The 13,261-nt window shown below is 43.9% G+C and overlaps 1 protein-coding gene across 4 annotated transcripts in view; it reads left to right on the plus strand.

Moving 5' to 3' along the window:
- Positions 1–13,214, plus strand: part of LOC121541888 (TBC1 domain family member 2A) — a 32,683-nt gene extending 19,469 nt beyond the window's left edge. For 2 of the 4 annotated variants that reach the window (XM_041851261.2, XM_041851274.2), the window contains 13 exons: positions 2,241–2,367; positions 3,167–3,303; positions 3,588–3,826; positions 4,097–4,366; positions 4,624–4,749; positions 9,006–9,116; positions 9,283–9,455; positions 9,756–10,068; positions 10,201–10,388; positions 10,709–10,829; positions 11,111–11,296; positions 11,506–11,627; positions 12,375–13,214. In XM_041851261.2, the coding sequence (XP_041707195.1) occupies positions 2,241–2,367; positions 3,167–3,303; positions 3,588–3,826; positions 4,097–4,366; positions 4,624–4,749; positions 9,006–9,116; positions 9,283–9,455; positions 9,756–10,068; positions 10,201–10,388; positions 10,709–10,829; positions 11,111–11,296; positions 11,506–11,627; positions 12,375–12,579 (2,318 nt within the window). In that variant the 3' untranslated portion in view covers positions 12,580–13,214. Of the gene's footprint in view, positions 1–2,240; positions 2,372–3,166; positions 3,304–3,587; positions 3,827–4,096; positions 4,367–4,623; positions 4,750–9,005; positions 9,117–9,282; positions 9,456–9,755; positions 10,069–10,200; positions 10,389–10,708; positions 10,830–11,110; positions 11,297–11,505; positions 11,628–11,938 lie in introns of those variants that run through there. The other 2 variants (XM_041851266.2, XM_041851283.2) reach the window with 2 other exon arrangements.
- Positions 13,215–13,261: the final 47 nt, after the last annotated feature.

Below are 13,261 nucleotides of genomic sequence, written 5' to 3' on the forward strand. Positions count from 1 at the left end.
AGCATGCATGATTGGAGCCATTCCTGTGTTTAAAATACCTGGAGGATGAACAGACGTGTTCCATGCTCCTCCGGCAGGCCAGTCAGCTGATGTCTGGGAAACAACTGGCCTATTTGGCCTCTAGTGTTTTAGAACAGAGACCTATGTTTCCAAATAATAAGGAAGCTGTCTTTACTGCTCATTTCCATCATGTAAAATGCATATTTTTTTCATTTCACTTCACCAATTTGGACTATTTTGTGTATGTCCATTACATGAAATCCAAATAAAACCCCATTTAAATTACAGGTTGTAATGCAACAAAATAGGAAAAACAGCAAGGGAGATGAATACTTTTGCAAGGCACTGTATGGGCCAATGACTGGCCCTAGTAGATTATATTTTATCTGTTGCAATAGTTTCTAGAAGAATGTTCATTCATTGTCAACATTCATGTTTGTACTCTGTAAGCCTATGTTGTTGTCTTAAACACTGGAATATCTTAAGTACAGTACATTACTAGTAAAGGAAGGGTTGACTTCCCTTTTGGGCCCAAAATGTAGCAAAGCACTTAACCCTAATTGCTCCTGTACATCGCTCAGGATAAGAGCATCTGCTAAATGAAGTAAAATGTCAAATGTATATTAAGATAGGGGGTGGGGGACAGCAAGAACAATTAAAATCCCTCTGGTAACTATTCAAACGTTTTTAGGGTCATGGCATTTTCATGAAACGGATTAAAGGTTATTTTCACCTACACAGGCCTTTATCATTTAAAATAAATGATTAATCTCTCCAGTGTTTAATGATATGTTGTTATTATATGCCCCATTGGTGGCCTGCCTGGCCAAGGTTGAGATTGGTGGGGTGGGGTTCAGGACAGGAAACAATGTTGATCAGATGTGCTTTGATTTTTCACTGCACCGTCTGCAAATTGCAGACAATTGCTTGCTCTTAATGCGTTCCCGCTTTCGTCTCTGGAGATTTGATACCAGTAAACCACTTATCTACTGTTAGTGATTTTACACGAAAAGAGATGCTAATGTACCTTCATTCAATCTAAATGTGAAGGTAAACTCAGTTGGTTTTTATCCACTTGGTATTAGATATGACATGGTAGCAACTACTGTATTACCCTATGTTATTACTCCATAGCTACGCCACACTTTCTTAACTAGTCAATGAAATAAGCACCACCTCTTTTACAATAGTATTTCAACAGTAGAATATGAAGTAGGAAAAGAAGTCTAAACAGGGCCACATTCAGTAGGCAAAAGTTTTATAATGTTGCAGATATGAATAGAGCTGACATTCCTTATTCAGAGAGACATGTTTGTTCTACGTAAAATATTACTATCTTAGAGTTGCACAATGTTTGCCTACTGAACGTGTCCCAGGTGATTCCAGCGTGCCCTGCTCTTTGATCCCAGGGGAATCTGTGTAATGAATGTTTAGGCTACAGCCCCACTGACAGCTGCAGGAAGTGGTTCTGCATGGCCCCGAGAGCGAGAGGAAGTGCCCGTCTGACACCGTGCTGAGGCTAGGAGCCTTGGTTATAGCACAGGGGGGCTGCACTACACAGACTACAGGCTATTCTGGTCCAATAAATCAACACACATGTTATTTTGAAGCTTAAACAGCTTGTATAAGTGAGATATTCAACTGTTCAAGTCGTAGCTGTCTTGAATATGCATGAATGAACAATGTTATTGCTAGTTCCATGTAATGACTTTTCCCGATGCCATTGAGTTTGCTCCTGTTGTAGACACAACCTTTCCTACCAACTGGTTTGTGAATTGTGATATTTCATGCTTGTCCTGACATGCCCAGAATGTTTCACGGAGGAACAGAACAGTATGTTTTGACTGTAATACTCCTTTGAATATTCCCACGGTCCCAATTGTAGTTGTATTCAGCTTGCACAACTTGGTTGCCCAAAAGTAGTTAGGAATTTCATCAGTTAAGATAAATATATGAATCTCTTGACTTTTCAATGGGTCTCACCTCATGGTGTCATAACTTTCAGTTCATAGCAGTACAGTAAGAGCAAACAATTTTACCTGAAGACCAAGTCAACACAAGTCTGGTGGCCAGATAGTCATGATCGTTATTCTCTGTATTACAACCCATGATATCACTCTCATTGTCTTTAGCCGGAAGGTTCCTGCTTGTTACATGAGTAGCTGTGTCCTTTGTGTGCCCTGGCTCCAGAGGGCTTGATCCACTGACGTTGTTCTTTCCTTTTACTTCCTGTAACGTAGATTACTTCCTGCCAACGATGAAGACCCCGCCAGGCCTCTTGGGCGAGGAGGCCGCCAATCTGCCTGCGCCGGTACAACGGGCCCCCCTAAGCAACTTCTCCCTCAAACACCCTCTGATAGAGATTCAGTAGGTGATTTTTCCCATCTTTTCCCATTCATTTGGGATTGAGGCATATGGCTGGACCTGTACAACAGATGGTATAGGATACTAGGGCTGGGAATTGCCAGGTACCACACAATATGATATTATCATGATACTTAGGTGCTGATACGATATGTATTGCGATTCTCACGATTCTATATGTATTGCGATTCGATACTGTGATGTTATTGCGATTCGATGTTCCAAACATATTGCTCACAATATGTCTGCTGCAGAGAGACGAGAGAGCATAAGAAAACAAGTTTTGATCAGTCATGGAAATAAAAGTGCTGAAAACAAAATGGCTTCCTATTTAAAAAGCTATGAAGGAAACATACTGGAGTTTTGGTGCAGGTACAGCCAACTAGCGCAAAAGTAACATTGTTATATTGTCAAAATAATATGATACGTCATATCTTCAAAAATAATATCCCGATATGTAACTGTATAGATTTTTTCCCCATCACTTTAGGATACGTTGGAGTAGTTGACATTGGGCTTGATATTCATCTACATTGTTGATTGTAGACATTATAACTGTTTGTGGCTATGTGACTACAGGTGCCTGTGCTCTGCCAATCTGCTAACATGCCAAGATTGACTTCATAGTGAAAGTGACTTTGAGATGTATTTTTTTTGGCTTGTACCTTAATCGCTAATTGCTTCATAATAAATGGATTGTTCTAGTAGTAGGTTTACACTCAGGCTGGCACTTGGGGGTGGATGTGTTGGCGTGCATGCTTACGTTTGTGTGTGTTCTCACACGTGTGTGTTGCTCCTACAGGAACTCAATGCACAGTCTTTTTTACAAGCGGTCCTCCCAGGAACTGAGTCGGAGTGTGTTCCATTTGGAGGCGCCTCCTCCCTGGACCCCACCAAATCCCTCAAAGACCCCCTCCCAGACAGCCCAGGACAGGCTTGGTACGTCCCACACACACCCCAGCTTCTGGAGATGTTCTCCAATACACTGGTGTTCTACACTGGTGGCATCCTTCTGCCCTCTGTTGGCAGCTGATTGAAATCATACAGAAGGATCAGGTTTTCTCATTGTCTGATAGCATAATGCCGTCATTGCTCTAGTAACATTGTCATTTTTTCTCGTCTAAACAAAGATACATTTTATTTGACACATTAGTAATATGTCACAGTCCAGAATAACCACAGAGCCATAGCCAACCTCCTCTAACCTCCATGCCCTCCTACAGGCCCTAGGACTCCCGTTGACCCCCCGACCCCTACCACCCCGCTGCTGTTGGCGGACCACGCGGGCGAGTGCTCCCCTGGGGAGGGCAGGTTGTTCCCATGCCCATCCCCGAAGAGCAGAGGGAAGACGAGGGGCAGCTCTGCCACCATGCCCACTGTGCTACGGGAAGCTGCTACAGACAAGACGACCCGCCTCCAGCAGGAGAAACACATGCTGGCTGAGGAGGTCAAGGCTCAGAAGGTTAGAGCTAAGATCAAAGCCGTGCCAGATCTAATAAACCTCCAATATCTTACCAACAATGTTGTTTTCCACCCTGCCCTTATTATCTGACGTCTAGAATATGGTGTATGATTGATTTGATAGGCCTACAAATATCTTGAAATTCAATGTATTCCTTCTCATTTGAATCTGTGCCAGACTAGATGGACTAACCTCACTATTCACCTCTTGCTTTCCCACCCTGCCCCTGGCTCTACCCTATCCCCTTCCTCCTCCCGTTCCCCCTTCCAGGAGCTGGTGTGGCTTCTCCACAAGGCCCTGGAGGCGGCTCAGCTAGAGAAGCGGACCTGCACCGAGTTCCTGGCAGCCGAGTGCGAGCAGGAGCGTCTGGAGCTGTTGAGGCACCGCGAGCGCCACGCCGCTGACCTGCAGTGTCGTCTGGAGGAGCTGAAGGCCAAGGAGGAGGGCCTGAGGAAGAGCTTGGCCCAAAGGGACGCCCACGTGGCCGAGCTGCAGGAAAACGTCACCCTGATGATGGCGAAGAACCACGCCAAACAGGAGGTGAAGCCCATATTAAGGGGTCTAGGCCCGTATTCACAAAGAGTCTCATAGGAGTGCTGATACAGGATCAGTTTAGTCTTATAGAGCACAATGATTATGATGACAGTGGGGACCTAATCCTAGATCAGCACTCCCACTCTGAGATGCCTTTTGAATATGGGCCTGAGTTCTATTTGGCTCCAAGTGTATACACTTCATGATATGATAATATATGGCATCACTGCCTAATAATACAATCCTTTCTGATGTGATCCCAGGTGATCCTGAAGCTGTCAGAGCAGGTGGCAGCCTGCATGACCGACCCTAGACGCACCGTGTCCACCACCAATGGCCTGGAGGTCCAGACCTTCCACCAGCTGCAGGAGGACACTGAGAACCTCAAGGTTGGTTTGTGGTTGGTAGGTAGTAGGTCAGTCCAACACCAGAGATGGAATCAAGACCGAAGCCCAGCCTCAAGACCAAGACCAGGAGCCTCATTTATAAACGTTGCATACGTACAAAATATGCCCCAAAACATGCGCGCGCCAGTTTTCACGTATAAGTTGGCATTTATAAAAACTGAACTTGATGTGAAAATGTGCTTATCCTCCCGCAAGCTTTAGACCATGCATACACAGTTTCCAGTGGTTGAAGTATTGCATTGCAAGAAGGCAACGTAGCCTAGTAGCCTTGTGCAAATGGGGAATATATACTGAATATACAAAACATATGTCTTTCCATGACATACACTGACCAGGTGAATCCAGGTGAAAGCTATGATCCCTTATTGATGTCACTTGTTAAATCCATTTCAGTGTAGATGACAGGGGAAATGATTTTTAAGCCTTGAGACAATTGAGACATGGATTGTGTATGTATGCGATTCTGAGGGTGAATGGGCAAGACAAAATATTTAAGTGCCTAACAGGGTATGGTAGTAGATGCCAGGTCCACCGGTTTGTGTCAAGAATTGCAACGCTGCTGGGTTTTTTCCTGATCAACAGTTTCCCGTGTGTATCAAGAAAGGTCCACCACCCAAAGGATATCTAGCCAACTTGACACAACTGTGGGAAGCATTGGCGTCAATATGGTGACTTATTCATAGCAAAAAAAAACAGGTAGCTAAATATAATAACAAGATGCAATCATTATCTTTGCATCTAAAATAATTGGAAAGCTATTTCCGAAATATTTAATTTCCATGATCATTGCATAATAAATTCCTCACCTTTTCTGACTGTCATAGTTTCATACCATCATACAATTTAGGATAGGCTACCGTTCGTCCCATCTCTCATTTAATTGGACCAACTTCATTAGTAAATTGATCAGCTACTGGTATTTAAAGTATTTTGCTCTATGCGATCATATCCGAAGCGCAGTGTCACGGTAGAACAGACGGTTCACCTTTTCCATTGACGTTTGTAGGCTACGTCTGAATACTGTAGTATCACATTTCTCGAGTAGCCTAGACAATATTTCATTTATAAACATAATACATATATCATAACTATTGCACATTTTCTGACCATGATGAGTTCATATTCCCAAAGTAGCCATACAACAAATTACCTTGCGCATCTCTCATTTAATTGGGCCTATTAGATAGGCTATTAGAATGTAAGTTGTTGCTCTATGCATCCAAAAGGGAGCGCGGTTTATAACATACAGGTGAACAGACAGTTGATATTTGGCATTGAAGTGTCTCGGCTACCACTGGTATAGCCGACTGTAGTTTACTTTTTTTTTCTTTCTTTTTTTGAATAGACAACGTTTCAGAATTTTCAGGCAGTGTAGCATATTTAGGTTCAGGAGAAAGTAAATGCAAAACACTATTGAATTCAAACGATCTGTTACAGGTCTGCAACAATTTGCAATAGTTTTTGTGTTTCAGTGTCAAGAGTTGCTGTAGGTAGGTGTGGTGTGGAATCAGGCGCAGGACGCAGAAGTTAAGTCCAACAAAGACTTTAGTAGATCACACAAAATATAATCCAAAAACAGCCCGGAGGCGAGAAAAGCGCGCACAGGCGTAAACAAACGGGCGCACTAAACATGTGCGTAATCTTCTCCTTAAAACAAACAAGGAGGTAAGCTACAAAATAGCGCACCAAAATAGGTAGCGCAGCAACACGACAAGGAACAATTACACACAACACCTAAACTAACAACAAGGAACTAAATAGGGTGCTTAATGAGACATAACACAAAACAGGTGTGACAAACAGACAAAATCAATCAAACAAGAAACATAGAACGGTGGCAGCTAGTACTCCGGAGACGACGACCGCCGAAACCTGCCCGAACAAGGAGGAGGGGCCGCCTCGGCCGAAACCGTGACATTCAGAAACTGACAAATGTCACTGCAAAAGAAAACAACATTCTGCCAACACCTCCAAAGACATTTGATCAAGTTCGCTATTGATATTTGATTTAGATATACCGGTACTGTGTAAATACAGTGCAATGAAAAAGTATTTGCCCCCTTTCTATTTTTCTCAACTTTTGCATATTTGTGATACTGAATGTTATCAGATCTTCAACCAAAACCTAATATTAGATAAAGAGAACATAAGTGAACAAATAACACAACAATTACATATTTATTTCATAAACAAAGCTATGCAACACCCAATTCCCCTGTGTGAAAAAGTAATTGCCCCCTTACACTCAATAACTGGTTGTGCCACCTTTAGCTGCAATGACTCCAACCAAATGCTTCCTGTAGTTGTTGATCAGTCTCTCACGTCGCTGTGGATGAATTTTGGCCCACTCTTCCATGCAGAACTGCTTTAACTCAGTGACGTGTGGGTTTTCAAGCATGAACTGCTCGTTTCAAGTCCTGCCACAACATCTCAATTGGGATTAGGTCTGGACTTTGACTAGGCCATTCCAAAACATCCAATTTGTTGCTTTTTAGCAATTTTCATGTAGACTTGATTGTGTGTTTTGGATCATTGCCTTGCTGCATGACCCAGCTGCGCTTCAGCTTCAGCTCCAGCTCACAGACGGATGGTCCGACATTCTCCTGTAGAATTCTCTGATACAGAGCAGAATTAATGGTTCCTTCTATTAAGGCAAGTCGTCCAGGTCCTGAGGCAGCAAAGCATCCCCAAACCATCACACCACCACCACCATGCTTGACATTTACATTACATTTTAGTCATTTAGCAGACGCTCTTATCCAGAGCGACTTACAGTTAGTGAATGCATACATGTATTATTATATATATTTTATTTTTTCATACTGGCCCCCCGTGGGAAACGAACCCACATCCCTGCCGGCCAAACCCTCCCCTACCTTGGACGACACTGGACCAATTGTGCACCGCCCATGGGTCTCCCGGTCGCGGCCAGCTGCGACAGAGCCTGGACTTGAACCAGGATCTCTAGTGGCACAGCTAGCACTGCGATGCAGTGCCTTAGACCACTGCGCCACTCTTGACCTTTGGTATGATGTTCTTACTGTGGAATGCAGTGTTTGGTTTTCGCCAGGCATAATGGGACCCATCTCGTCCATAAAGTTGACTCAAGTTTACCAAAAAGCACCTGGATGATCATCAAGACTCTTGGAAGAACGTTCTATGGACAGATGATTCAAAAGTATAACTTTTTGGACGACATGGTTCCAGTAATGCCTGGCGAAAACCAAACTCTGCATTCCACAGTAAGAACATCATACCAAAGGTCAAGCATGGTGGTGGTGGTGTGATGGTTTGGGGATGCTTTGCTGCCTCGACCTGGACGACTTGCCTTAATAGAAGGAACCATTAATTCTGCTCTGTATCAGAGAATTCTACAGGAGAATGTCGGACCATCCGTCTGTGAGCTGAAGCGCAGCTGGGTCATGCAGCAAGACAATGATCCAAAACACACAATCAAGTCTACATGAAAATTGCTAAAAAGCAACAAATTGGAAGTTTTGGAATGGCCTAGTCCAGACCTAATCCCAATTGAGATGTTGTGGCAGGACTTGAAACGAGCAGTTCATGCTTGAAAACCCACACGTGAATGAGTTAAAGCAGTTCTGCATGGAAGAGTGGGCCAAAATTCCTCCACAGCGACGTGAGAGACTGATCAACAACTACAGGAAGCATTTGGTTGGAGTCATTGCAGCTAAAGATGGCACAACCAGTTATTGAGTGTAAGGGGGCAATTACTTTTTCACACAGGGGAATTGGGTGTTGCATAACTTTGTTTATGAAATAAATATGTAATTGTTGTGTTATTTGTTCACTTATGTTCCCTTTATCTAATATTAGGTTTTGGTTGAAGATCTGATAACATTCAGAATCACAAATATGCAAAAGTAGAGAAATTAGAAAGGGGGCAAATACTTTTTCATAGCACTGTAATGCTCGTTCATGCGCGCACAGTTTTACGACAGGTCTGATTTATAATGAGAAACATGCGTATGTATGGCGTGCGCCAATTTTAGAAATCTCTATTTTTGTGCGTGGCAGTCTTTTCAAAAATATCACACGCAGATATTTTAATGTCAAATTTACGCAATGGTTATAAATGAGGCCCCAGAACCATAGAGTCTTTTGAAGTAGATTTTAGATATATATATTCTCTGGTCAAATATGAAGCATATTTATTTGTTTCTTTAAATGGCCCTCACTCTGCCCTTCCTTGCAGTATTAATACTTTTCTCACACAGGATGACATTGAGGCCTACAAGATCCAGAACAAGTTTCTGAACTCTGAGATCTACCAGCTGACCAAGCTATGGCGCAACAGTTCAGAGCAGGAGAAAAGCCTTATGGTGAAGGTGGGTCTGCCTAGTGACTATGGGTGATATTCAGTGCCAAATACATCTGCATGTGCTGTCCAGGTTGGAGTGGGTTGTGGTGAAGGGAAGCACTGAAGGCCACTACAGTTGATTGAATTGGGACCTCAGTCTTGGTCTTTTAGGGTGTGCTTATTTTGTGTTGCAGTGTGCCTACCTGGAGGCCCGTAACTGTCAGATAGAGAGTCATTACCTGGGTGTACTGAGGAAGCTGCAGGAGAGCAAGGCTCTAGAACCGGGCCAGCATGAGGCTGTGAGGAACCTCATAGAGGACGCACTACAGGGAGACCTGAACGACATCCTCAAACTCAACCCTGTCAGGTAACGGACCGTGGATCAATACTCTGAACTGGCTTCCTTTCCTTGTCTTCTTGTCTCCTCTGCTTCACTACACTGATAGATGACAGGACCAACTTTTTTATTTAATTTTTATTATTTATTTATACATGTGTTCCTTTTTTAAGATTTACAACAGTCACTTTCTCAAGGGGGACACTTGTTATAAACACATTAAATCACCAATTCAGTCACACAATTAACAAAAATTAGATTACCATCAAAAGTCAATGAATGTTCAAATGATCTACAAACCGTGAATGAACATTGATCTCCATTCCTTAGGGAGCACGACGAGTACGGCTTCAAGATCATTCCGGACTACGAGGTGGAGGACATGAAGCTGCTGGCCAAGATCCAAGACCTGGAGATCCGCTCCCACAATCTGCTGAGGCAGGAGGCCGGGGTCAGACCCCTGTTGGACCGCTGGGCTCAGTATCTGGGCGGCCGCCTGGCCGACGATCTCTACCCCTCCCAGGAGCTCAAATTCCTGCTGCGGTGTGGCGTGCCGCGGGAGTACCGCCCGCAGGTGTGGCGCTGGGTGGTGAGGGCCCGCACACGCTCGCTGAGGGAGCGCCACCCGGATCGCTATGAGCAGGTGGGTGGTAGGGTGGTAGTGGATCAGGCAAATTCACTTCCTTACAATGCATCTCTCAATTTCATAATCTTTCTCCATCTGTCCATCCATCTTTCCGTACATCTACATGAAATCCATCCATTACTGTTTCAGCTGTGCCAGAAGAGCCTTACGTCTCCCCACCAGGCCTCCAGACAGATCCAGTTGGACCTGCACCGCACGCTAACCACCAATCAGCGCTTTTCCTCACCCTCCAGCCCCGCCCTGCAGCAGCTACAACGAATTCTGCTAGCCTTCTCCTGGCAAAACCCCACCATCGGCTACTGTCAGGGCCTCAACAGGTACAATACTCCCTTTATCAGTCAGTAGTGTGCTCAATAACATATTAAATATAGAGAAATACTGCCACCTAATGGGCAAAGCTGTAAACTGATATAAAGTGCAGACTCCAAAACAATATCTACACAATGTTCTCAAGTTTAGGGAAGACTGATGAGTTTTTTTGTGAAAATCTATGATTAGTCTAAAAACATGCATTTTCCTCGATCTGGCTACTCAGACTAGGCTGTAAATATACCATACAAGCTTTCACAGACTTCAAAACAATCTCTACAGTATATCTAAGGACAACTATGACATTGGCCACTCTCTTTCCCTTCAGGCTGGCAGCCATAGCTCTCCTGGTGCTGGAGAGTGAGGAGGATGCCTTCTGGTGTCTAGTAGCTGTGGTGGAGGTCATCATGCCCCACGACTACTACACCAAAACACTCATAGCCTCGCAGGTAATGATCCGGCTCGAAGGAGCAAAATATGTGATTTTTAAACAACTGTATAGATGCATAAAATAATTATCTACAGTTCTCTGTAATAAAAATACGGGAAGTGGTGTTTTAAGTGGGATTTAATCCGTTTTAGTTCTGCAGCTGTTCCAAAACATGGAACTGAAACTGAAATAGCGCATACATTTCATGAACAACGTAATGAATTCAAGATTTCTCATATCATGCCAATATCTGTTAATGTCATCTGCTGATGTGACATGGTGTATGTGTGGATGTTGCAGGTGGACCAGCGTGTGCTGAAGGACTTCATGGCGGAGAAAATGCCCCGGCTGACTGCCCACTTTGAGGAGCATAGTGTGGACGTGTCCCTCATCACCTTCAACTGGTTCCTGGTGGTGTTCGTGGAGAGCCTGCCCAGCGACATCCTCCTGCGGGTGTGGGACGCCTTCCTCTACGAGGGCACCAAGGTACCGCGCTTAAGTGAGACTAGTGCCTGGGCCGAAAGCAAAACAGAAACTCCTAGCTCATGGGTATTCAAATGTGGGTCCTGTCTGCAGGATGACTGGTTGTTAACTGATTGATAAATGTTATCGATTGCCCAGTCTACCCACCTGGTATAATATTTTTTTTGCAGCAGCAGTTCTAATGTAAACGTGCATGCATGTTTTTGATGCAGGTGATATTTCGGTATGCCCTGGCTCTGTTCAAGTACAAAGAGGAGGAGATCTTGAACATTCATGACAACGTGGAGATCTACCAATACCTGCGCTTCTTCACCAAGACCATCTCTGATGGCAGGTGAGAGGTCATCTAAGATCAAATTATGGAGGCTGTGTTATGAAGAAAATGGCACTATATTAGATCTGTGTTTCTGTAGTGGGATAGGAACCACTATAGCAGAGGTCTTAAACTCCTGGATGGCTGGTGTGCATGTTTTTGTTACAGCCCAGCACTTACATACCTGATTCACCCCTAAGTGGTTTGTGAACAATTCCACTAAATCACATTTAGCTTGTCCTTTGTAACCTGTTCAATTGTTGTATTATCTATATGGTTTGTGCTTTTTGTCCTGTACCTACTTAGCCCATTCTTTTTCTGCTGCCCTTTAGTCGGTGTGTTGCTGGCAGAGCAGATGGAGGAGCTATTTTTGCTGTAGACCGAGACAGATGCTCTCTCACCATATAGAAGTCAGATAGCTCTGTTGTCGCTGCTGCTATGGGCTCAACACATGGGAGAAAAGGAGGCTATACAGCCAGAGGAGTGCATTGAGGGCAGCATTCACAGCACTCTGTTTTGTATCTCCAAACAAAGAGCAGATGAGATACATGCACCACTATCTCAGGAACTCCTGTCCAATGCATGCAAGTAAAACAGATGTGTGAGAGAGGGCTAAATCTGGTGTTGGGGCCATACAGCTTATGGAGTATTTTGTGACTATGCTGCCTGCACAGAGTTCAATTCTGTGGTTTTTCGGTTTGGAAATCAACAGGCTGAGTAATATTGGGCTTGTTTCTATGTCTTGCCTTACTCTGTTCCGTCCAACAGGAAGCTGACCAACATTGCCTTCAGCGACATGAACCCGTTCCCCATGAAGCTGTTGAGGAACCGGCGTGCACTGCATCTGGAGTGCCTGCAGGGGGAGCTCAGAGAGCTGGAGGCCCAGCAGAGGGAGTTTGTCACCGAGAGCGCCGAGCGTAAGGACAAGGACCTGGACACTATACTGGTCAGCGAGGACGATGAGGAGCTGTAGTTAGGGGACGGTCAGAGACTCTGGACAGAGGGGTGGATCCTGTGGAACTAATGGATCTAATGGATTGGAGTTGTAGACTATACAGCCATCTGGTGAAGAATGGCCCCGCTGGTACAGATATGACCCACCCAAAGCTCTGGTCCAAGATCTATTTCTTACTGTATGTTAGTCTATTTGTAATGTATTTTTAAAAGGTAAGTAGTACCGGAGTTGTGGTCAAGAACACTATACCTGACCAACCACATTCTCTCTAGATCATCTAATATAATAGTTTACATGCACTGCCATAGGAATGAATGCAAAAGACACAATTTACACATATTTGCACACTTCATTTAACTACAGTAGGTATTTCATCGATCATATGTCATGTAGATTTTTATTTAACATGTTTCACTCACTTGCCAAAATGCACACTCCAGATTTTGGGTTAAAGCATATTTTGTCCAAATGCACGTTACTTGTGTATTACTGCTTTGCATTTAATTTACTTTTCCTTTCATTTGTGTGTATCATATGTACCATAACACAATGTGAACTTCATGTAGGTATGTATAATGTAGCAGTGGAGGCTGCTGAGGGGAGAACGGCTATAAATAATGTCCGGAACGGAACAAATGGAATGGCAAACACCTGGAAACCATGTTTGATGTATTTGATACCATTCCACTCCAGTCATTAC

This window comes from Coregonus clupeaformis, chromosome 3, assembly GCF_020615455.1.
Source record: "Coregonus clupeaformis isolate EN_2021a chromosome 3, ASM2061545v1, whole genome shotgun sequence".
Lineage (NCBI taxonomy): Eukaryota > Metazoa > Chordata > Actinopteri > Salmoniformes > Salmonidae > Coregonus > Coregonus clupeaformis.